This window comes from Mus pahari, chromosome 6 (assembly GCF_900095145.1).
Source record: "Mus pahari chromosome 6, PAHARI_EIJ_v1.1, whole genome shotgun sequence".
NCBI lineage: Eukaryota > Metazoa > Chordata > Mammalia > Rodentia > Muridae > Mus > Mus pahari.
Genome location: NC_034595.1, coordinates 28,744,193 through 28,770,410, shown reverse-complemented (window position 1 = coordinate 28,770,410; position 26,218 = coordinate 28,744,193). Strand labels below are relative to the sequence as shown.

The following is a 26,218-nucleotide window of genomic DNA, read 5'->3' as shown; positions in this document are numbered from 1 at the left end:
AAGCTAGGATTTTTCTCCCTAATTAAGATCATTCCCCAGAGGTCCTCCTTCCATGCAATTCTAGATTCTGTCAAGTTAGCAGTTAACATTGACTGTCACAAACCTCTCTAGAGTGGAGTTGCCATATGATTGGGTTTATGGCTTACAGCTTTATTTTCTCTCAATTTCCCTCTAACCTTTTCCGTGAGGCTTTCAAGGAAGATAATTACACAAATGGTGGAAAACAAAACAAAACAAAAGAATAGGTTGAATAATATCAAAAGGCTAAATGATTTCAGATCACTCCTTCTAAAAAGATGGGCAGCTTCTTTGGTGCTTGTTAGACTTGTTTCGCTTGGCCACATTAGAGAAAGCCAGCAGGAAGACCTAGCATCATAAACTGATAAATTAAGGGATAATTACAGAAGGAGTCTCCTCCAGTCCTGTCCCAGTGCAGTCTCCCATGGAACGTTTCTGCTGTGGTTTTGATTTTACTCTTCCTGAGTTGCCTCTTGCACAACTTTGGAGGAATCCCTCTCTGTAAAGAGAGAAAGCAGAGAACAGCTGTGATGTTGAGCACCCTCCTGGGTGCCACCTCACTGCCAAATTTGTCTAAATGTCACAAGATTTGCCTCGCTTGAGTCCTGCCACCTGGACTTGCCTCAAGATGGCAAAACTCCATCAAGATAAAGATGTTGGGTTTTTTTATTCTTGTTTTCTTTCCTTCTCTCTCTCTTGATTTAAAGTTGAACAAAATAGTTTGTTCTGTTTCTATGGACATACTTTTGTATTGCTAATGCCTTATGTGAATTATCAGATTCTTACTGAGACTTAGGGACAGGGACATAAAAGCAGAGTGTATATAGAAGAGCAGCCCAAATCCTCACAAAAGGAATACTTTTCACAATATCATTTTTTTAATCACTGCACAAGAGTGTGGTTCTTGTTCATGTTGTCCAACTATGTTGATATTTTCTTTCACAATTTCTAATCTTTCTTAACTGTGAAAGGCCTGAATAATGAAATGAAAAATGTTCAGTTCAGATGCCTGAGTAATACTCATTGACCTTAAAGAGGCTATCTAATGCTGTTTACTTACCTTGTAATAAAAAAAAAATCCCTTCACCCTAGTTCATTTTCCTGCAATGTGTGAACATATTAATTCACTTTGAATATAATCAGAAAAGTACCTCTTCTTTTTCTGAGTCTGTAATGAACACCTCATAACAGTTATATATAGTTATAACAGTTGTATATAGTTATAGTTTCTGTGGATAATTTTGGGGTCCCCTTGAAATTTTATATTAATAGTAAAAACCTTGTCTGTAGGTTTGTTTATTGCACATCATTTCTAGAATCAATAAGCAATCAATCCTTCAAAATCAAGTAGTGCCCCTAACTTAACCAATCTGTGTAAGACTTATATCTAACATGAGAAAACTCAAATGGAACTAGCTTTTCTGTGTTTGAATGCTAATGATGTGTATAGCCTCTTTGGTAATAATCTCACTTTTCTGTATCACAACTACTATACTGCCTAAGGCCTTGAGCTGTAAGACAAAACAGTCATTACTTTGCAGGCTGGAGAAATCTTGCTCTCTCAGAGGTCTGAAGTTCAGCTCCCAGTTCCCATATCAAGAGGCCCACAACCACCTGTAACTACAGCTCCACAGCATCCTACCCCTTGTCTGGCCACTGTGGGCACCTACACTCATGTGCACATCCTCTTACACAGAGAACTACATATAAATGTAATTTAAAATAAAAATTTACAAATCTATTGCTTTGACACTTTTTGTGTATTGTTCCATGGATTTTAGTACTCTGTTGGCCAGCTGTGTGTTGCTGGAAGTATTAAAAAAGTACTGTCTTGCTCCTGCCATTGTGCCTCTGCCCCAGCAGCCAGGCTGGGAATGCACTGGCGGGCAATGGCTGACCTGTTTTATCTCATGGAGACTCTCTGGTCCGGAGCTCCTAAAAAAAACGGCTCCATCCAGCTCGCTAAGTTCCTACTGGCGGGTCCCTACCAGACTAGCACCATGCTTCAAATTCCCATGGCCTTTGTGGTGCACATCAGGCAAACTCAAGCTCTGCCGCTGTAGCTGTACCTTTCCCTCTTGAACCCAGATGAACTGCCGAGTGAAGGAAAACGCCAACACAAACTTAGTTCAGAAACAATGGTAATTCAATGTCTGAGCACAACAACTAAAAACCTGATCTTGTAAACCTTATTAAAAATCTGATTCCTCCGGTGGCGAAACCTTGCGTATCTGCTGCCATGATACCAGGGAAACTCTAGCAACTGCATCTTACCCTAATTCTGTCCCGTTCCAAAAGGACACGTCTCTCTTCTTCCTCTCTTCCCCTCTCCAACCCGGAAGTCCCGCCTACTCGCCCAGTGATTGGCTCCTTTATTCATTAGGGGATTGGTTCACTAGAACAGCGACAGGCCCATCCACCACAGCTGTGTGTAAGGATGATCTAAAGACAGTGACTGGAGAATTTGGAATAGACTAAGGGCAATCAGCTGTGCTTACTGCTACTAGTCATGATTTAAATAGAGGGTGAGTTTGGAACATTTGAAGCTGTGGGCCTCCATAGATTGATCTTGCAAAGAATTTTGATCTAACCAAATGTATTCATCCTTGTGCCATCCTAAAAGATTTTAGAAAGTGAAAAGTCTAAAAAGGGAAAAGAATTGAAAATGCAAGAGAAGGCACTAACATGTCACAAAGATCCAAAAGAAGGCTCTGACATGTCCCAAAGGTACAAAAGCATGCATGGATTGACACGTCACAAAGGTGCAAGACAGGTGTTGACATGTCACAATAGTTAGTGTTACCTTGTTGACTATGTACCTTGACCTCTGTGTCCGCTGTTTACTAAGATGCTGTTAGTCCTCACTTCAGCCATCCTCTAAAAATGTGAGACTCTTCTAACAGTGTGAAAGCTCTTAAGCATTAGTGCTATACAAAGTAGAACACCCACTCTGATACTGGCCTGAGCTTCGTATGTGGTCCCCATTGTTTCCTATGAATCCACATATAGGACCATCAGCTCCACTACCTTATCTTTTTCAGTAGGTAGGCATAAATTTATAAACACAATTACCCTATGAACTTTCTTCTTCCTGCTCTGATCCCTGTATGACTTGGTATAAGGTTCTGTGCAATGCAAACAAACTGTACTTGCTTCCTCTTCATAATGCTTCATGGTGTCATTATATAAACTTTTGGAAAGGTATTTTCACCATATATGGAGTGATGCTATTTTTTTTCCTTTCCCTTTTTAATCCTATCCTTCTCTCAGTAAAATACAGCAACTCTTTGAAACCATCACTCCCAACTTCTTTAAATTCTGCATTTTGTTTTTCTTATGCATTATGAAGAATTTAGGTTTCCCTGCATGTGGCCAGTCTGTCAGAGGTGGCAATGTGGGTTCTCCTCCAGACTTCAACATTTACTTTTTCAGCTTGTACTTCCTGTGGTAATTTGTAGTGTTTACAATAACTGCCTCAGAGTTCTTACACTTAGTTGTATTTCTAACTTTAAAACAAATAAATATTTTGGGAAAACATGAACTGCTTTGAGAACAGTAGTAGAAGAGAGTGGGTTAAAAGTGATGATAGAACTTAAAGTACATTATTCCATCCCATGGTCTCTAGCCCAAGAGCTTTATATCCCAGAATGTAGAATGTAACAACAGTGAAAAAGTGTCTACATATTCCTATCCAAGCTTTCACTCCTACTGAAGAACAATTGTATGTTTTCACAATGTCAGCATTATTGTTTATAACTTTCTGGTGTAACATACATTTGCTAATTTGACTCCTAAGAGTATTTTAAAGTGAATCATTAGTTTGATAATGATATGATCATATATGGCTAGCAAGTTTATATGTGTATCGTTTCACATTTCTTATTAAGACAAGAGGGATAGAATACATTTGATTTTGTAGTTTCTTGAAACCAGAATTTTATACAAAGTTTATTAAATATATTTAAGAGAACAGATTCTTCCTGGAGCATTTAAGATTAAGAACTATATCCCCACATCATAGTTTCAAGTAGGTATTGTTTATTACGAGATGTATTCTCCGTTTGAGGCACCAATTAGAACATGAACTTTTTCTCAACAGAGACTTACATTTTAATGAAAAAATTGTGTAAACTTTCTACATACATGAAGTGATGTGTATGGCCCAATGTCTAGCATAAAGTCTTTTTTTTAAATTAAAGTATGCAGCATTCTGAAGGTGACATTGTTAGAATACATTTCTCTGAAAGTGTGTTCAATGTGAACATGTTACATTTTCTTGAGAAACACTGAATTCACAGTAGTTAAGAGTCCTAGCCCAACACATGTATACTTTTATTATTTGCATACATTGGATGTTAGCTGACTTATATACATGTACTCTGAATCTAAGAAGGATGAGAATGAAAACTATTACTCCAGGTGTTAAGGAGCATACCCTAGATCAGTGCTCATGCCTACTTGGGCCACAACTTACTGGCATATAAAATGAACGTGTTAACAACATATATTGCAAGATTCTTGGATTGCCTCATCATCTGTCTACACTTTTCTTACAATTTGTATAAAAATACCCATTTAAATCCATTTAATCTCCTGTATTCCAGGAGTATAAGTCTTCCACTTTTCCCCTTTCATTCCTGTTTCTTTCTATAGCTTTGGTTTCCTGTTGTTTGTAGTTCCCCCAGCTTTTCCACTCTTCTTTAGAGTTGTTGTTTATCAACTCCAGAAATGGTTGTTGTCTCCACTAACAATACCTGGAGTAATAGGTTATGAATGAATACAGTGTATGTCTTTATATATCTAATTTAACTTGAAGTGTGTCCTCAGAAGAGACTAGCTCCTAAACACAAACAGTTCAGCACTCTGATGATTGATAATGTTCATTGATATGAATGGAATTTTTTTATCTGCACCTCATCATGTAATAATTCACAATAATAAGATTAAGAACATCATAAGGGTAATTTGTATATAGATAAGGGAAGTTACAAAAATATACAAATGGATACATAGTTGTGGGTGTGGACTGTGGTTCTCTGGATAAGATCTACAGCTTTCTTCTTTGTTGGGCATCTAACCTTGCAGAGTTTTCTAGCCTCTTTTTCATTACAGAAATTAAAGATAATAATAACCACCTATCACTTATAGTGAGGAGGGAGTGTTTAAATCTAATGATGTACAATAGTCTTCTTATATTATTAGTACATTGTACATAACTAGTCATTGTAGTTATTGCTCTCATTAGCTATATCTATTTTGTTAATCATTACTCAGATTCATTTTTCTATGGCAAGAAAAAGCATTGATTTACAAAGGTTGTATTCATTACCAAATTCTATGTCATCTTACTTTACTAAAGAAAGGAAAAGATTATTTGACAATGGTTTATACAATAAACATTGCTTTCTTTATAAACAAGAAGAGGAGAATACTAGTAGAGTGTCTTCCCCACTTGGCACTAGCTGACATATGACCCTAAAGGGCAGCCATTCTTACCACTCCATTCTGTGTGCTCTAGTTCCAGGGAAACCCCGGCTCGTGATTAACCACACCCAAATGAATACTGCACTCATTCAATGGCACCCCCCTGTGGACACATTTGGACCCCTTCAGGGCTACCGACTTAAGTTTGGCAGGAAAGACATGGAGCCACTCACGACTCTGGAGTTCTCTGAGAAAGAAGATCACTTCACAGCCACAGATATCCACAAGGGTGCATCATATGTCTTTAGACTCTCAGCCAGAAACAAAGTGGGCTTCGGGGAGGAAATGGTGAAAGAAATTTCTGTTCCAGAAGAAATACCAACTGGATTCCCTCAAAACCTCCACTCAGAAAGCACCACTTCAACCTCTGTTCAGTTATCGTGGCAACCCCCTGTCCTAGCAGAGAGAAATGGAGTTATCACCAAGTATACCCTCCTGTATAGGGATATCAACGTTCCTCTTCTCCCAATGGAGCATCTTATTGTTCCAGCTGACACTTCTATGACACTCACTGGCTTAAAATCAGATACTACATATGATGTAAAAGTACGTGCTCACACGAGCAAAGGGCCCGGGCCATATAGTCCCAGTGTCCAGTTCAGGACACTGCCTGTGGATCAAGGTAGGATTTGTCTGCTTATGGCCTTCCTCCTTTAAAGGAATATCGATCTTTGGAAATCAATATATTGAAGCTGTAAATAACTGATCGGCCCATTCATATTAATAGGTTCAGCACTACAAGCAGGTAATGTATGTATGACTTAATCCATTTTGAAAACCATAGATTTCAGTTATGGAAAGCCATTGCAAGGCTGGCTGGCAGTACTCTATGCCTTCAGGTAAGATAAACAGAGGTTAGTTGACTGAATTGGAGAGAAAGGAGAGTTCTTTATGAGAATGGGTATTAAAATGAATGCTCTAAACAGGTAGGCAAATCACATTTCTGTCTTTGTTCTATGTAGGCAGCATCTATACTTATGATCCATGAAGGAAAAGAACAAGTATGTGCTTTAAGAATAGTGTAAATACATAGTTTTTCCTTTTCCAGCAGTGTTTGCAAAAAATTTTCATGTCAAAGCAGTTATGAAGACTTCAGTACTGCTGTCTTGGGAGATTCCAGAGAATTATAATTCTGCTATGCCTTTCAAAGTAAGTATTCTTTGCACAAGTATAACGGACAGTCCATAGCGGCATGTTATTTGTAACACAGAAAACTTTGATTTAGACAGAAGAGCTATGGTTATAGTTTCATGTTAAAACATTTGCCTAGCATGTCTGAGGCCCCGGGTTAGCTCTCCAGTACTATTAAACAAAGTTGATTTGGGCTCATAGGTTCTAGTGTTATTTTTGAATTTCGTGAACTAGTTGCAGGTAGAGCTTTAATACGGTGACCTTTTTCATTCTAGAGAGTAAGTAGACACCCAGAGTCACACTGTCATGACTGACATGGTTCCTAGTAAATTGAACTTGAACTTTTTACAGCAAACTAATTCTTTCCATTCCCATTAAAAGGTGGGGGTCTATACGATTTCAATTAATTTTCAATACAGTGTTCTGTATGATTTTAAGATTGCATTTATTGGTCTGAATTCCAAGCACTTTAAAAATAAAGCTGACTTGCCACTGAGATCTTCAAAAATAGCAACAAGTAGTTATTATTTGTGAAATGCATATAAAAATATTCTTGGTAAATGAAAATATATTTAGAACAGGATTTAAAACCTCCTGGAAAATTATGGATATAATCCATTGAAAGCATAGGACACTTAATTCTGATCCTATGTAACTAATGTGTTAAATCTTGAAAGGTTATTGGACTATTTCTTTGTTGTGCATTTTTTGAGAGACCTGGGAACTTTTTACCTTTACAGAGTAAGAACTATCAAGAGAATTGATGCAGACACCAGAATTACAAAAACTTATGGGATTAGGAACTGCCCAGAAATAGATGTGAGCTGACAAAGAAAGTAAATAACAATTGGTTGAGAGACTGATAAGCAATCTGTGACTGATTGTATCTCTGTAGATTCTTTATGATGATGGGAAAATGGTGGAAGAAGTGGATGGCCGAGCTACCCAGAAGCTGATTGTTAACCTGAAGCCTGAGAAGTCTTATTCCTTTGTGTTAACCAATCGTGGGAACAGTGCTGGTGGATTGCAGCATAGGGTGACAGCAAAGACTGCCCCAGATGTGCTCCGCACCAAGCCTGCCTTCATTGGGAAGACAAACTTGGATGGCATGATTACTGTGCAACTGCCTGATGTTCCTGCAAATGAAAACATAAAGTAAGTTAATTCAAGGAAAGAAAGGCAAGTAAATATAGAACTTGTATTTCAGTGTTATTGTTGTTACAAAAGGATGGATTGCTGACTATAACATGGGAGATTCTCCTATGTAGGCTCATTCTTTTACTATCCAGGATTTATCACACTCTCTATTCATATTCATGCTAACTCAATCTCATCATTGTACCATTGTGGGGGTTTTTTTCTGTTACAGCCATATTAGTTTGAAAGAGAGACAACCAGTTGCTAAAATACAATTTATTGTGGCATATGGAAATCAGTTGATAATTGACAGCAATAACTTAAGTATTTGAAAATAATATATGATAGCGAGATTTTGTTTGTGTGCTAAAATATAGGAAGGATTCAAGTACGAAATAACATTGAAGGAAAAATGAAACATTAGAAAATATACCACACATCACTGTGTGAAAGCCAGTAGACCAGTCAGTTGACAAGTTTGTCCAAAGATGTATACGCAGCTGACTTCATAGCTAATAGAAGAACAGACCGTATCATTGAAGTATATGAAGTACAAGTGTAGACCTTAGCAATGAAAGGAAGTTGGCCTCTGTCTTCAGTGAGTCTGGCACAGAATAGGAAATATGAAAAGACTAATGTTACAGTTATCCTCAAGACTGACCTTGCTAACATCATTTTGAAGGTCAAGTAGGAAGCTTACAAACTATAAGCCAGAAAGTTATATGTTCAAGGGCAGTGCATACTTTAGTTGGGGCAGCATGTAGTCCTGTCAGGTTGGACCCAGAACACTTGGTCATGATGGGGAGTGGGTGAGGGTTGGGGATGTAAAAGGGTAGACAAGAGGCATGTTGTACTCTGCAGGTTGAGCTGTGTTCTATAGTCAGCAGAAATTCACTAAAACTCTAGATGCAAAAACCAGTGTGATACCAATCATATGATATCTCATTTTTATCTTTCCATTTTAGGAGCCACTTACTGAATATTTTCTGACATATTAGATAGAACTGTTACCTGTTTGGAAGGAAAATATATATTTTTATTTTTATTGTATTTCATGATAAAGTCAAGATGAAATTTTTGGGAAATGTTTGAAGTTGTACAGAAAGGCATGTGAGCATAGTTCAGGTACTGCTACAATAACCAGAGCCTCCTAATGTGGTAGAGAAACTTTTTGAGATGTCATCACATAGTCAGTTGGCATTGGACAAATTACACAACAACAAAGTAGGGCAAATAGTGGTCCACACAGGAGGCAGAGGAAAGTGGGAGAAACACTTTAGCAGAAGTGCAGCAGGGGTCAGTATGTGCTTTAAAGAGGTCAGAGAAAGGAACAGTATCACACATGGCTTAGAGGTGTGAGCTTAGAGAACATGACAGACTGGGACTATTCATCAAAGTGGTAAAATATCAAGAAGAAATCTGCGGCAAATTGGACAGGGTTACTATTCACCGAAGATGTGAAATACGAAAATGAAAATCGCTGTTGAACTCAACAGTGAATATATATTCTAAATGAGGTCTTTGTATGAACTATCCAGTCAGAAGTGTGGGTTCAGAAAAGTGACGTGATACTACAGGCACAAATCTGGGAGCCACCAGAGCAGCATTAGTTTCTATAGGGAATGGCAGAACATAGAAGCAATAAGATGAAAACATGAAACAAAGATAAAACAAAGGTAGCAATAAGAAGAGAGTCCACTGAGGTCTGAGGTCAGTTTCATATACAGAGGGCACCTGGGTGAGGCCATGGTGGCAAAGTCACTATGTGGGATGGGACATTTAAACAGTAAGTGAAGAACTCCAAGTTCCAGCCTGCTATGGTGACACTGCTGTCATCCTAGCGCTGGAAGGGCTGAGGCAAGAAGACTGGAAGTTTGCAGGTGGCTTGGCTTAATAGCAAGTCCCTGTCTCAATCACACAGAACAGGAGAATTCCTAACTTTGGACAAGATAGCAATCTTACCCCAAACTGAAAGAAATAATGAAAAATAAACCAGCATTAGAAATAAAAATATGAAAGAAGAAATTTTAGTGAAGTATAATTTGTGAAATTCAGTCAGGATTAAGTAGTAACTTTGACCCACTTTACACTCAGCCAAATCAATCTTTCCTGCACAGACCTTCGCTTGACGTTTATTTGATAAAAAACGATGGCAGGTTTCACCACAAGTAATAGAATTTCCAAAATGCACTCAGATAAGGTCTTCATTTTGTCTAATCTTCTTTTTCAGTTTCTGCAAATTAAAAGTGAAAATATAATGCCAGCACATTTTTTATCGCAGTAAAATTTAATATGAGTGCAAGATTATATTTATGTGTTGACTTTTTAATTCATTCTGAGTTTCTGTTATTATTAACAGATAAACATATTTTTGAAACCACTTTATTGAAATATAATGGAAAAATATATAAAGTTGTAGGAGCTAGACTATACCTTTAGTCTACCATTTGGCAGGCAGAGGCAGGATGATCTCAGGGATTGAGGAAAACCTAATCTACATAGTGAGTTGCAAACCAACCAGGACTACATGGTAAGACCCTGACTCACAAAAAAGCAAAACAACAACAACAACAAAAAAGTGGCACATCTTTTAACATACAGAGTTTAATCCGGTTTTATTATAATTATCATCCATCAAACTATGGAGGCCTTAGACGTAGCAGACACGCTTTGAACAGCTATGGTGTGGCAGACAATGTGGCAGAAGTTCATTCAACAAAAGAAGTTCAAACTATATTATTATTATGATTAAGCAACACTTCACTTACTAGGTAGATTTAAATAATGATTTCTGTCACAATGTTCTGTGATTGTCTGGGCTCCTAACCCAGGTTTAATAACTTATAGAGGCATTGTAGAAAAGATGACATCTATCCGTAGGCTTTTACAAATCACAAATTTTGCAGGGTGGTAGTGACACATGCCTCTAACCCTAGCACTCAGGAGGCAGAGGCAGGTAAATCTTTTGATTTTAATGCCAACCTGGGATATAGAGCTAGTTCCAGGACAGCCAGGACTATACAGAGAAACTTTATCTAAAAAAAACTAATACACAAACAGCAGCAGCAGCAACAACAACAATTCAAAACAAAACAAAACAAACAAACAAACAAAAACCCCAAAAACCCAAATTCAGGTTGCTATCTGGGTGGGGAGCAGAGAGCTCATAGCAAAGACCAGGAAACAGCGGGTACATGGTCTCTCATAGCACATCCTACCTTTCCTGTTAGAATCTAGCAAATCCATATTGTGTACACAGTGTATTTCTAGTACTATGTCAAGATTTCGTCCTATCTTATCGTAAGATACAGAAAATGGCTCTCATGGTTCCAATGAAGTAGCGTGCTCCGGAAGCAGAAATCAGGTCAGCTCAACAGAGATGTCTGGAAAAGAGTGCTGATGGAGGTGGTTAGATTCAGTGTAGACTGAGAAAGATTTGAGGAAGCTTAAAAGTTGTAGATGAGTACAAACTAGCAGAAAATAAGGATGATAAATTCAATCTATTAAACAAAACTAGTGTTTCCTTGAACAAAACCGGAAAGGTGAGCGTGACAAAGCATAGTGAGTGACATTGAAGCTGGCTGTGTTTTCATGACTTTTCTTGGTTGATCAAGAAAATGAACCGGTTTCTTAGGGAAGCCTTTAGTGAAATTTGGCATTTTTATTCATTGGTGGCAATTTTCAGTTTCATGTTTCAACTTCTGAATGAGTTCAGATGTTACAGAATGTTTTCTGTGCCTTAGGGGTTTTTGTTTATTTGGTTGTGTTTTTGGTTTTTTAGCTTGGTCAGTGTTACTTTTGACTTATGTGCTTTGGACACATCTACTTGCATTTAGACTCGGGAAAAAGCAATAAAACTTTGGTAACAGGAGGAGACATAACTAATAACGTGCAGAAATCAAACAAACCGCGGTGGAAAATCTGTTTTCTAGAAATGAAATGAAGATTCTCAGAAATACATTTCTTCATTCTGAAAAAAAAATTTTTTTAAAAAAATTAAACTACAAAGGTGCTGGAGCAGGAAGAATAACAAACCTATAGAGAATGAAAAGAAGATCTGATTAAAAATGTTGTTCCTGTGAAGGCTCTAGGCCCTAGTGTAGGGGAATGCCAGGGCCAGAAAGCTGGAATGGGTGGGTTGTTGAGCAGGGGGTAGGGGGAGGGGATAGGGGGTTTTCAGAGGGGAAAGCAGGAAAGGAATAACATTTGAAATGCAAGTAAAGAAAATATCTAATAAAGTGCATAATAAACTTATACTGATGTTTATGTTAATAAATTATTTTCTAGGGCTTTTTAAAGGAATAATAGTTGAAACATGCCCATTCTGTCTGGCATCTCTATTTCTATACATGGGATGAGCAGTAATTTCAAGAAGGTCCCACATCATCCTGTGCCATTTACAATAGTTGGCCAATTTTGAAGTAGAAAATACTGTAATGTTTTGTCCAGTATTCTGTGAATGAAATGCAGAAAGCAAATAGAACTCTATCTGACCTGTGGATGCTAACTTCTTAACTATCTGTAACAGTGCTGAATAACATTGTCTCCTGTCTAACGAACGGTTTGATGACTGAAGGCTATTTGCTTACTAATAGAAACCATGCTTTTCTCAATTCCGTCCACATTAATTGTGAGGTCTTAACTCCTAGCCTGTCTTTACCATGTGCTAATTAAGTGGTTTCTTATCCACTTAAAATATTCCTTTTGTTTATGTGTATATGATAGAGCATGCTGTGCATGCATAAGCCAGAGTAGCATGCAACTTACCCTACAATTGGAAGTAAAGGTGAGCCACATGATGTGGGTATTGGAACTAAACTCAGGTCCTCTGGAAGAGCCTGAAGGACTCCTAACTAGATCCATCTATCCAACAAACTCTTGTTCATTTATTGAAGACACAGCTCCTTATTTCTGTCTTTTTCTTGTACTTGGCTCTTTTATTGTCTTGTGGAGACAAGCAAATGGCTGAATTATTTTGTAAGCAACCTCAAGAACGCATCCAGTTCTGTTGTCATGGATTCTGTGATGCTTCAGTCTTAGTTTGTAATAGTTGTGAAGACAGAATACCAATTAGAAATTTCTATAATGCCACCATTATTCCAACATGAGGCAGATTCATGAAAAAGGGCTCTCCTGTGGTTTTTACATAGCAGCATTTGACTCTGATTGATTAAAACTGAAAGCTGAACCTGGATTGTGTTTATAGATAATGCTACTGCCAGGTGCCAGCTACCAGGTATAAAATTAGTTTCATAATGGCTTAACATTTCAGAACAGAAATGGAAAAGTGTATTCTCTATTGTCACAGCACATATTTGGTACACAAACATACAGGCAAAACACTCATACACACACACACACACACACACACATACGCGCGCGCGCGCGCGTGTGTGTGTGTGTGTGTGTGTGTGTGTGTGTGTGTGTGTGTGTGTGAAATAAATAAATAAGAAATAGGAATTAAACAACTCTCCTTAGGCAGATAGTAGAACAAATAGAGTTCCAGCACTTAATCTGGCCCCAAGACTGGGATGCTGGGAATGTCATAATCCTGTAGGTTGCCAGAATTGCATGAAAGACAAGGGAAGCCTTCCTATTTAGCACCTCACTGCTTCATCAGTGAAGTGAATGAAGCTAAGGCTAAATAACCTCCCATACCACACACATCTAAAACAATCCAACATCTTAATCTGAAGATAGAAATTGGAAATATCATTAAACCTACTGTTGGTTTTCTATGATAAAGTAATTTGATTTAAGCAATACACACAAAACATAACAGGAAAAATTATGTGAAGATTGACATTTATCCTTGAACTTTGAAAAAGATTTTGACCTCCAGTTAAATAACAAATTTCACAATGCCAGGACCGATTACAAATGCTAAAAGGCTGGCTGCATTTGAAGTAGGACTATGTAACAAAGACCAGAACTTGCCTTCTCAGATAATTATATGGAGCTTGCACCCTTGATAATAGTGTATTAAATGAAATGACTAAAACTTTACTTAATATAATTTAAACTACGAAGGTTATATTTAACTTATCTAGTTAAATCTAATATACTGAAAAACTATCTCATAATTTATAAGTAGTCATAGGCTTTCTGGATACGTTAATTAAGAAGGTTTTAACCTATTCTAGTAACATAATAGTTGAAGTCTTTGTTGACAAAGGTATTTTGAGCCTGAAATCCAGGCTTCAGGCCAGTAAGCAAGGTGCAATATAGAACTTAGTTTTATCAAAAGTATTTTCCATTTCAAAAAATTTTACTCAGTTGGTGTCATTTTGTTAATATACATTTATAGGACATATATCAGCTACCTATTTGTCCCCCTACCCTTATCTGAGTCCTCTCGTCTTTCATAAGGTATCATGTGAGATTAGAACAAAGATTACTCGTAAGCTGATAAAGAAAAATGTAGTAAGGATATGTTTCCTGTGTAAACTCTATGTGACCATGTCATTATTTTTCTAATGAAAGGAGAAGGTGCTTGATAAAAATGAAAATTGTAAACTCTCCTAGGGAACAACAAACATTTTAACTACTTAGTTTAGACGAGACACAAATCCTCAAGGGCCACCTAGCCTAACCATTTCCACTGTTCAGAAGAAAAGAAGTTCAGTGCTAACCTGGCAGTGTTTAATGAATTGTGAAGAGATTACATGTACATCTACCTTAATAATATTCTTTTAAATATCAAACATCGTTTAAACAGTGTAAAAACACTATAGATGCAAAATGGTCAATTTATGAAACAGTCCTACCAGAAGTCAGAAAATAGTTGTCTTGTGAAGTAATAAGTTAATTAGTATTCAAGGAAAGAATTAATTTGAGCTTTTAAACAGTTGGGACAGAATGATCAAGGATGTGGTGACCAAATGCCCCACGATCAATTCAAAACACTGAAAGCCAATCTCGGTATAACTCAATGTGGGAAAAGAGATTCAAGCAAGATTCTGACAGGCTTTGCAATATCTTGGTCTTTATCCTGAATGAAATAAGGCTCCATTGAAATATCATCGGGGGTTGAAATGGCACAATCAATTTTGTATTGTGAAATGAAAATTTCAGAGACTAGACTAGAAAAAGATAGTTGGTAGAGAAGAAAAGTTATGGGACTATTGTTCAGACATGACAACAAAATGGAATGAGGCCAGATGGGTGGCAGTAGAGCAGTAGAGAGTCGAATCCTCTGGAGATGGGGTTCAGAAGTTAAGAGCACTTGGAAATGAACCAGGAGGGGGGAGGAAAAAAGTGAAAACAGACTTCCAATGTAATGGCCGCATCTCCTGCTGGGGTTGCAGTGGCTATGGTACAGCCTGAGAGCAGGAAAGACTTGGTATTTATTTCCTTGTCACCACAACAATAGCTAAGTACTTTGGCACATGGAGTGGATGAATCTTTGACATTCAGAAGAGATTTGGGGGTGAAGATAATTATTTGTGCATCATTTACATAAAGGTAATATAAGTTCAGAGTGAGAATGGACTCTCCTTGGATTAAGAAAAAGAGAATGAAGAGAAATTCTGGAACAGAGTGTGTTAAAATTCTATAATTTAATGGTTATGCATCCACAATAAATTCTGATACAATGATAAAGTTTCTATAGTAAATCATAAATGGAGGAAAGTCGAGAATGTTGCTAATTGCCAAAAAAAAAAAAAAATGCATACAATTCTTTATGGAAGGTCTTACATGCTCAGAGAAGTTTTAAAGAGCTAAAAAATTTCTTTTAGTATAACACCATGTAGGCATGTGGTCCCGAAAATCCCCAGAGTGCTGATGCAGTGCATCGTTGATGCAGTGTTGTGCTGCGGAAGTGTAGTATTGTTGCAGTGCTGAGCAGAGGCAGTGTGGTGTTGATGCAGTGCTGTGCTGTGCTGTGGAAGTATAGTATTGATGCAGTGCTGTGCTGAGGCAGTGTGGTGTTGATGCAGTGCTGCGCTGTGGAAGTGTAGTATTGATGCAGTGCTGTGCTATGGCAGTGTAGTGTTGATGCAGTGCAGGGCTGAGGCAGTGCATTGTTGATGCAGTACTGTGCCGCGCTGTGGAAGTATAGTGTTGATGCTGTGCTGTGGAAGTGTGGTGTTGATGCAGTGCAGGACTGAAGCAGTACAGGGCTGAGGCAGTGAAGAGTTGATACAGCCCTGTGCTAAGGCAGTGATGATGCAGAGCAATGCTGAGACAGATGGAGCAGAGAAAGCACAAACCTTCCTAAAGAATTTGGACAGTAAAAGATGGGAGAGACTGCTGTGACTGGACTGTGGTTTTGCTTTTTTTATATTTTGGGATTTTGTTGTTGTTTGTTTGTTTAACTTGTAGAAGAGAAGATTTATTTGGGTTTAGAGCTTCCGAGACAGTTTCCATGATGCCCACTAAGACAGAGTAAAGGCACATCATTTGAGAGCTCACATCTTAAATCATAAAGAGGAATGCATACCAGAAATAGTGGTAGGCTGTAAAATTTAATAGATAACTTCCATGCGCATACTTTTTCCAGCAAAGACACACCTTCTGAGCCTCTTCAGACATCCCCATGAACTGAGGACCAAATACTTAAATATCTGAGCCTGTGGGGGACATTTTCTTTCAAACCATAGATGGGACAGCTGCTTATATAGAGGGGCTTTTCCCCCATGATGCCTCCGTCTTCTAATTAGTAGGTACTTAGCCAGGACTTCTATTTGCTTTGATTTTCCAATAGTGGATTTAAGTGTAGTTGATAGGCAATTGGTAGAATCCAATGGGAAGAACAAAGTTACGATAGAAGTACTTGCATTAGCAGTACTGTGTTTAGTGGGATGCCTTAGGAAATTAAGAGGAAGGAAATGGAAAACCATTAACCAACCAGTGTCATGATAAGTATAGTCCCAGGCATCTTCTGTACTTAAAGGAAAAATTATGGTTTATGTAGATGGTCAGGTAGAAGAGTTTGCTAGAAAGAAGAGGAGAATTTTCAGATAGCATTTTCTCTATCAGTAAGTGATATGGATCCCTTTCCCTAAGATATCGATGTTCAGTTTCTGAGTCTGCATGAGACAATGATATTGTAGAAATAAAAATAAAAGTTCAGGAGACAAGCTGTGTGGAGACCTAGTGGCCTGTCTGTATCTGAGGGTCATAAATTTATGGTATGAGCTGCACTGTTATATTATTTCTCATGCTTTATTTAGCCTCCTGGGCTTAGGGACAGAAAGTAGCATGAATTTCAACTGTGGCCTTGGGAGAAAATGACAGCTAAAAGCAATGAGAGCCTTAGTTATTGTGTGAACATCTCTGTAAAGATAGAAAGGAAAGCACTGAGGCACTGGCACAGTTCTGAAGGTATGAAACTCTGACACACACGCACACACACACATGCATACACACATGCACACACACACACAGAAGCACACACATGTACACACACACACACACACACACATTCACATCTTCTAGAAGAAAATGAGAAGCTGGACTTGGTAGGTTTCTGATGATGTTGGGACATATTACAAATCCTCTATTACAGAGAACAAGCTTTGGATAATATGAGTTCCAGATTGCCAGATTATCATGAAATGTGCAAGGCTGTTGCAAAGGCCATTCTGTCTTCCTGCCCTAGATGAGTGCTTAGATCAGTAGACAAAAGAAGGTGATAGATCTCTGACCATCCTGGTAATTAGTTGCTGTGAGGTAAGCGGCTCCATTCTTATCTCACCAGAGAGTTCACTGAATAATTGGGGGATAGTGCAGAAGTAAAAATATGGATTTTTTTTATGTATAAGAATGGCAACTTGATATAAAAGGGGAAGAAAAGTTAACAGAAGTCATCAGCTTGACTGATCAATCAGAACCCACAGGGAAACAATAGGCGCTCTTTGCTAAGCCCAGTGTAGGAAGAGAGGCTCTCCTGACTGTGCAGGGATGAAAAATCAAGAGGCTCCTTGACAAGTGTGTTTATCAAGTGCATCTGCACTGTTATTTTGAACGCTCAGTTGCAGCTCTGTCATTTCTCTTCGTGCTCATTTAACATGATGGACTTGTTTGGCAAATCCTTCAGGTGGTAGGAGGGTGTGAATAGGACAAAGCTTAGTCTGGATCATAAAATTAAAAATATTGGCCTATTTCACACCCTCCAACTCTTATTTCTCCTCACCTTCCTTGATCATCATGCTTCTTTGTAGTAAAGAAAATGAATGGCTGTATGCTGGAAACATATACATCTGTGGATTAGTTGTTCAAAGAACCATGGAGAAAAGATTCTTGTTTGAATTGAATTCTTGATTAAGGAAAGGGTTTAACAAGCCCCTTTACCTGTGTGGTATAGAATCTGTAGCATGCTAGTGAAGAATGTGGCAACTTCGCCAGTGTCTACTGGCATCTCTTCCACACTGTATGCTGCACAGACTGCCAAGCTCGATCCGTGCTGTTATATTCTTTTCTCCAGAGAATGGGCTCATAGTCTTTTTATCAGAATATACAACTGAAATTCAAGGATGTTAAACAAGCTGTCTTTAAAAAGGAGCTCTTATAGGAGTTTAAAAAGAGCTCTGAGCCATTAGTAGCAGAGCCCCAACTCTAGGTAAGGTACATCTCCAGGTGACAGGTTTGTCATCAAAGTACTTGTGGGAATCACAGGTCAATTTTCTAGTAATGATAGTTTTGAAGGCAAAGTGATAGGAAGTTAATTTTAGCAGCATTTGATTTAACCCAAAATATCCCTGTTATTGTCATTTGTTACTGTGCCATCACAACTCAATTATCACTGAGATACGTTACATTGTAATTTGATACTGTCTTTTACACATAACAGCATATCTCAGTTCTCAGCAGCCACATTTCAATGCTTGGTGGCCACAGAGGTCTCACAGCTACCATTCTGGACAGCTTAGCGCTAACAGATATGTATGGGAGGAGCCTTTCTGTAGCAGAGAGATTGCAGAGAGGGCTTCCTACAACTCCTTTCACTCAAAATAGCTCATGGAGCAGGGCTGGGATCTCCTCATTCCTTGCTTTTCTTGGCCCCATGTGATAGCTGTCTCTTTTAAAATTATATAAATCCATTCCTGTGTTTATGTATGTGTGTTTCCAATTTTTCTATGAATCTCTATCAAACTTATGAGATTCTCAGAAATAGGGTAAATGACAAAAAACATAAATGAAAAACCATCATGAAGGTTTCAGTGAATTCCCTCACTGTTTAAATTGAGCAGTTATTTACCTGTTCTTATTTTTTTTATCTGTGACCAGTCTTTAATCTCTTTTATCTCTTTAATCTTTTTTATCTCTTCCCAGTCTTTAATGGATTGTGATGTAAGAATACAAAACTAGATTGTGCATTTAATTCGGTGCCTAAAATTATAATGTAATTCCTATATTGTTAGTTATCATCTGCAGTGTTTTCATACTGAACCTTGATACAGGCAGAGTTCTTACACATGCAAAGCAAGAGAAGGATATGCACTATATTGAAGTTACATAGTACCTTCATTACTATTTAATATTAATATTTACCTTGTCTTGAACATGGGGCTTTATGTGGTAATCATGTTTTAGTTGATCATCCTCAGTGAATAGAACATTTGAACTTCTTTCTGGAGATTTTATTATACTGAATCCTATTTTGAAGGACTTTAGGTATAATTAGTCCCCAAATACCTATACTACTAACAGTTTTACAGTTTAGGTTTTTGTTTTTAGATATTTTCTTTATTTACATTTCAAATGTTATCCCCTTTCCTGGTTTCCCCTCCAAAAACCCCCATCCACTCCCCCCTTCTCTGCTCACCAACCCACCCAGTCCTGCTTCCTGGCCCTGGCATTCCCCTCCACTGGGGCTTAGAGTCTTCACAGGACCAAGGGCCTCTCCTCCTTATCTTTATATAAATAGACTATTATGAATGACCTTAACATACTTTTAGTTTTATTTAAATATAATAAACATAATTTTGTATATGTACAAAATAATAGTTGCTTATAACACAATAGCCATTTTATTACATATCTTCCTTTAAAAACTTTTATTATTTAATATTAAAAATGTTTAGTACATCAGTCTAAAGTGGTGGATTTCAATACAGCTTTGGTGTGTCTAGTGGCATGTCTTAACAAAAATATCTGCTATATTTTGGATATTTAATAATGAGCAGACAGCCGTGTGAAATTACTCTATGAAGTCATCAAACTCACACATTGACATCTACCACATATTTTTTTTAATTAAACAAACAAGTGACTATTTTTTCTTACTATAAAAAAATCGATGAGTCACCCCACATTCATAATTTTTCTTCTGTCTTAATGTTTGGTCTGTAAAAGATTAAAGGTGGTAACTATTTTCCCTCTTCTCTGAACTAACTGTATTGTTTCTTCATTCTTAAACAGGGGTTACTACATTATAATTGTGCCTTTGAAGAAGTCTCGTGGGAAATTCATCAAGCCCTGGGAGAGCCCTGATGAGATGGAGTTAGATGAGGTAACCGTGTCTTTGTTGTCTTTTGTCGCTCTATGGCGAACTCTCAGCACTTTGTTCAGGTCTCGGCTATGGTGTGTCTGGAAAACTGAGCGAATCAGTAAAGGCAGATTGTAGGAATTCCACCAAAGATCCTTTTGTTTTAATTAAAAGATTACAATTTGTTTTATCTGTGTTGTCCTTATTCTTTCGTCCCAACCTGCTGTAACCATGATGCAGAAGTGTGGAAAGTGATGTCGTTACTCTGGATAAAATTCTAGAGGCCTTAGTTTGGCAGTTGACAAGGGTCTTTCAAATGCTATATGCATTTTATAGACCATTTCATTTCACCTGCTATAGGTTCATATTTTCATAGAATTCTACCGACTCCCAAACATTTGGCTGCCTTACTTGGCTTTGTAGATTTTTAGAAACCAAAGTGCCTTTTAGTGCGGGGGGGGGGGGAGGCAAAATTCTGAGCAATGAAGGGGATGAAGTATAAAATGAAGCAAACACTGAAGAGTTTGGCATTGACTCCAAAGTCTTACTGACGACATGCTTTTAGTGCTGCTTCTTGAAATATAGACACTTTATAAAAATAGTATGGTTTTATGAGTGTGGGTGTTTTTCCTGTGTGTGTGTGTGTGTGTGTGTGTGTGTGTGTGTGTGTGTGTGTGTGTGTTTATGTATTGTGTGTGTTCATGGTACCTGTGGAGATCAGAACTGGGGTTACAGATAGTCTTTAGTCCCCATGTAATGCTGGAAAGCAAGCCTATGTCCTCTGTAAGAGCAACAAATGCTCTTAACTGCTAAGCCGTTTCTCTTGCCTCATTTGTACTTTTTAAAAGAAATGATTACATATTTCTGCATTGTGCAAAACCTGATAGAGTATTTACCAAATCTCAAACATGAAGTTTTAATTCATGTGGTTCCTTTACAACATGGTCCATATCTCATAATAGTTGTATTATTTCTATATATTCTTTCTCCTCCAGATTAGTACCAAATGGAGGAAGGGCAATGATTAATTCCCTAACTACATACATTTCAAGGGATTGTTGAATGTTTTTGTAATGTGTCTGCATAAGGTAAATGTGTTCTGACAAAAACAAAGGGGGATTTGGGGTTAGGCTCACATCCCTTGGCAGATGTGCACCACCTCTACAAGTGTGCCTCATCCTCACCTACCTATTTTATGAGTTTACTTTGTTCAAGCTCTGAAGGCTAGACAAGCTCAAGGTCAGGTCTCTGCTTGTGTCGCTGTCTAGTGATTAGGTGACGTGGCTACAGTACAAAATGACACATTTCAGTAATGTGGTCACATAGCTTATTGTCCGTTTGCTTTCTGTCAGTTATGATGTTAGAGAAAACAGGATCCTTTCTCTAAGCAGTTAACCCCATGTCAGTCTATAGTTCAGAGCTGAGTTATAGAATTGTCATTTCCTCATTTTTGTTGAAACTGGATTTTTAAATGCAAAGGTAACTGGTAGAATCTATAAATAGTCCTACCTATTTAAAACGAGTTTTCAAAGCACTGAGATCCAAGGCAAAAGGGACATCAAATGCTTTCAATAATACGCTTTTCTTAGATGTGGAACCATTTGATGGGAAGGAATGGAAAGTGATTCTCCTTTACAGCCAGGTTTTAACCTCTAGAATGCTCAGTAATGCTAATGGATTAAAATGTAGGGCTATGTGACATTGAACTTTCTTGCAATTAAATTCCACAGGTCTGTGCTACTGATTCCCATAACAAAGGGTCATTTTAATCATCCTTTGAGTTGTGGTGCATTAATCTGTATAATAGCTTGATAAAGAACATTTTATTAATTCACAACTTTTGGGTCAGGATGGGTTGTTTCCCACTTTTCTTACTGATATAATTGAGACCACATCGCAGAATTAATGGTGGAAGAAATAAGATATGCATTGACTGGAAAATGAAAATTATTTCTGATAAAGAACTGAAGCCCTTGATATAACTTCTGGAATTCTATCTAATATATTTTGTGACTGTTGTGGAGGGGAACAAATGAGAGGTGGCTATGGCCCTTTCTGCTTACTCAGCCTGTTTCTGAGCCCTGCAGACAGGTTTACCTGGTATATATGACAAAAATTTTAGTAACTTCAGTTTGAATTTGGTACAGCTAGACTTGACAAAGCAATGTGCTTTGCTTAATTGTATTTGACCAAGTACGTTTTTACTAAGGCTTATAATTCACTAATTCACATTGTTGGAAATACATCAAGTAGAATGATGGCCAGAGGGGATTTCCACACATATGCCTCACATCTAGGTCCATACAAGATTTTAAAAGGGCTTTTTAAGTGAGTGACTCTCAAAATTATATTCTGATATCATTTTTTTTTTGGTCTGTGCTATCATCTGAGTGATAAATTCATAGACTAGTACCCCTGCTCTCAAGGTCAAACTGAGCAGAACAGGCATTGATAGTTGTAATGAATTTTGGGCAGAATGACTCCCCAATGTTCATTGTATTTATTTCAGGGCAAGTGAGGTAATGTGCCAAAACCTTTCATTGCACTATTCTTCAAAGCATTGTCATAAAGTAATGAGGTCATGCATGGCTATCATTTCAGCACTGTGGCTAACTTTGGTATCATTTAAACTTATTTAAGCCATTTAAAGTTTAACACTGGAAGCATCCTAAAGGGTACTCTTTGGAGGCAGGATCTGATTCCAGTTTTAACGTCAGCAAATGACTGTACTGGACATAAAAAACACCAAAATGTTCTAATATTTAATCCCGAGGCACTTACTTTATTTTTTTCTAAATAAACCCTAGCAAATTGTAATCATGGGGATGGTATGGATGAATGATGACAGCTGCCTATAGCTGAAATGCAAACAGAACTAAGGTAGGGTTTGATCAGTGAAGTAGAAGGAGAAATACAGTCACATAAACAACTGATGGCAAATGTTTTTGATCGACGAACTTCAAAAGACTATTCATAGCATCAGTCGTATATTTTCCCCAGGGTTATATAGACTATCATTTACTGAACACTGACAATAACTTAATAGTCACACTTCAAGTATGATATTATATTAATTATTTGGCATTAGAGTTTTATAATGTGCATGTTAAAAAAATCCAGGAAAAGGAAAGACTGTATTAATCTATGTTAATGAAAGCAGATACACAAAACTTACCTACATGCTAACTAACTGAATAAAAATGATTCACATGATCAGCACTTAAACATGGCATTAGATTTCTTGATTTTGTGTAAAAATTAGATTATGTAAAAATTAGGTGGAAAATCTCTTACATGAATCTCTCCTATGGATGGTTTTCATTTTTTTGTTGCCCATCAAGTCTAATCATACAGGGAACCATTCTATCATGCCCAATTTGCTAACTTAGAATTGGGTATAATTGTGATCTATTTTACATCGTAGTTGTGGGGAGTCAATTTATGCTTCCTGGAAGAATATCTGGTACCCAATAAGTACTTGCTTAAGATGTGGCCATCATCATCATTATATGTAAGGCTATGTGTAACAAGAAAACATAATTTTCTCTTCTTTCAACGGAGAAGATGCAGCATAACTGAGTGGCCCACTTGGATATCTACATGGATACATAAATACATAGAATTTTGATCCACATTTGCCAGAGCATGCCTAATCCCCTGAACTTCTATAAATGCCTTAAATCTCGTATAATTTTGGTTGTAGCAATAAGCTCAAAATTTCACAGACATTTTTAGAGCATGATAAATTAAATATTATTGATACATGTTCTAGGAACAAATTATTCCATAGCCAGAAGCCTATCTTCCACATTATTAATTTTTGAATCAGCTGTGCGCATTAGTGACTCTTAGTGTAAAACACACTGTATTGCCTGTCGTCTCAGACAGCACCATTTGAGTTTAGAGAAGACCAATAACCTTGTCTTGATTGTGCCAGCATTTTTTGCTTTTATTTTTCAAAATTTTAATTATGAATATGAGTGTTTGCTTGTATGTGTCACTCTTCAGCAAATGTATGCTGGTGACCACAGAGGCAAAAAGAGCATATTAGATCCTGTATAATTGATTGTAAACCACTCTTTTGGATTCTGGGAGTCAAACTGGAAGAGCCGTTGGAGCACTGAACTGCTGGACCATCTATTTCTCCATCTCTTACAGCATTTCTTTGTACAAAGTAAATTTCACCAGTTTGGTTTTACTATATCTTTTCCAGCATGAAAACCTAGCATAATAGTTTTGCTGCCCAGTCTGCCTAAGCCCTTTAAGTTTGTTTACCAGGGTAAGGTACACAGACTTTGTTCAGTTTCTCTTCAGACACATGCCCCTTTCTTCACCAATATTTAAACAAAAGTTCTTTCCAAAAAGCCACTAAAACATGAGCACTTTCCTTCAAAAGTCACCCAAGACAAATAGAAGCTACTTCTCAGTTAGACTCTATGAAATAACTTTGCATTTTTTCAAAATCAATTCTCATATCATTAGTGAGATTTTCTTCCAAAGAAAGTCAATGAAAAGCAATAAATTATTTAAACATTAATTTTAGATTTTTTTTCCTTAGAAATAATAAGAGGTGTATGTGTGTGTGTGTTTTCTTCTTGATATTGAAATTTATTCTTACCTACCCTGCTGACCATGTCACCTGTCTAAGTACTTATTCCTCAGAGCTAGATTATAGGAAAGGTCAACTCAGTGGTTAAAACAAACAAACAAATAAACATCAAGAGTCTCTTCGAAATTGCTTAATGAAATAGGTAAGCTGAGCCAGACATGGAAATGAGTGATGATGACTTCTTAGAATCGATAAATCAAAGTTATTCATTAGATTCCATGTCTGCAGACTTTAGAGAATGTCATCATATGATCCCCTACAATAAAATGGTGTCATCTTCTATAAAAATATCATATTTTAGCATTTTGATGGCTTTGACTGGTTACTAATTGTGTCATGTATCTCTCATGAGGCTTTTGTGTATCAAGCTGTGCTTCCTTAAGCAGGATATGATGTCGTATTGGCCTTTTAAAGAATTTTATTACTGTAGGAAATTATGTGTGCTTCCAGTGAAGAGCTAATGGCCTGTGTTTATACTCTGGCCCTTGCAAATCAGTTTAGCCTCTTACCTAAGAGGAAGCAAGTATTTGAAAAATCACAACGGAGAGTTAGTTGAGCTGATCTGCTGCAGGAAACCAACTGTATCAGGTTCTTCCCAGTCCTGGATTAATTTCTCTTCTAAGACATCAAGAAGTTGGTTGTTTACGTTTCTTTTTTTTTTCTGTTTGTCACTTTTCCCTTAAGCTGCTTAAAGAGATATCTAGAAAACGCAGAAGCATTCGTTATGGAAGAGAAGTTGAATTAAAGCCATATATTGCTGCTCACTTTGATGTCCTTCCTACTGAGTTCACCCTGGGGGATGACAAACATTATGGTGGATTTACGAACAAACAACTCCAAAGTGGACAAGAATATGTCTTCTTTGTGTTAGCAGTGATGGACCATGCAGAGTCTGTAAGTTAATTATGATGGCCTATGTTCCCTACTTCTGTGCATGTTTACTTGGGGATGTTCCTGCACATACCCCAAGTATTTCTCACAAGATGTCATTAATGGAAGTAAAACATTGAGTTGCTTGTCCTTCCAAAATTACTGAGTGCTCTGCATGATACTACATTATAAATAAAATGGCCTCTTAGTTGAAGGAATTTCCCATGTGAAGTACCAGATGGGTTGAGCATAGGTCTTCAGACTTTTCTGTGTAACACACAGTGTAGCATTCTCTTCATAACCTCTAAGACTTCTCTCTCTTCTTTGTGTAAGTTGACTTGCATTTAAAAATACTGTTTTAAAGTTACATGATCCTTGATATGGTTTATATGGTTTAGTAGGAAGCAAAAAGCTCTGTCATGCAAATAGCATGTTTGAAAACATGGACTAGGGTAGTTATTAACTTACTCTCCTGTAACTGTGAGTACATCGTGCTCCTATCCAGCTTCACCAGACAGTGAGTCTAGGGAGAGGTG

The 26,218-nt window shown here is 37.4% G+C and overlaps 1 protein-coding gene across 50 annotated transcripts in view; it reads left to right on the top strand.

The window, feature by feature from the left end:
• The window catches only part of Ptprd (protein tyrosine phosphatase receptor type D), a 2,152,432-nt gene that overhangs the window by 1,996,233 nt on the left and 129,981 nt on the right, over positions 1-26,218 (top strand). For 25 of the 50 annotated variants that reach the window (XM_029539552.1, XM_029539555.1, XM_029539556.1 and 22 more), the window contains 5 exons: positions 5,537-6,124; positions 6,551-6,651; positions 7,529-7,788; positions 20,137-20,227; positions 25,497-25,706. In XM_029539552.1, the coding sequence (XP_029395412.1) occupies positions 5,537-6,124; positions 6,551-6,651; positions 7,529-7,788; positions 20,137-20,227; positions 25,497-25,706 (1,250 nt within the window). The remainder of the gene's footprint in view (positions 1-5,536; positions 6,125-6,550; positions 6,652-7,528; positions 7,789-20,136; positions 20,228-25,496; positions 25,707-26,218) is intronic. The other 25 variants (XM_029539561.1, XM_029539560.1, XM_029539546.1 and 22 more) reach the window with 3 other exon arrangements.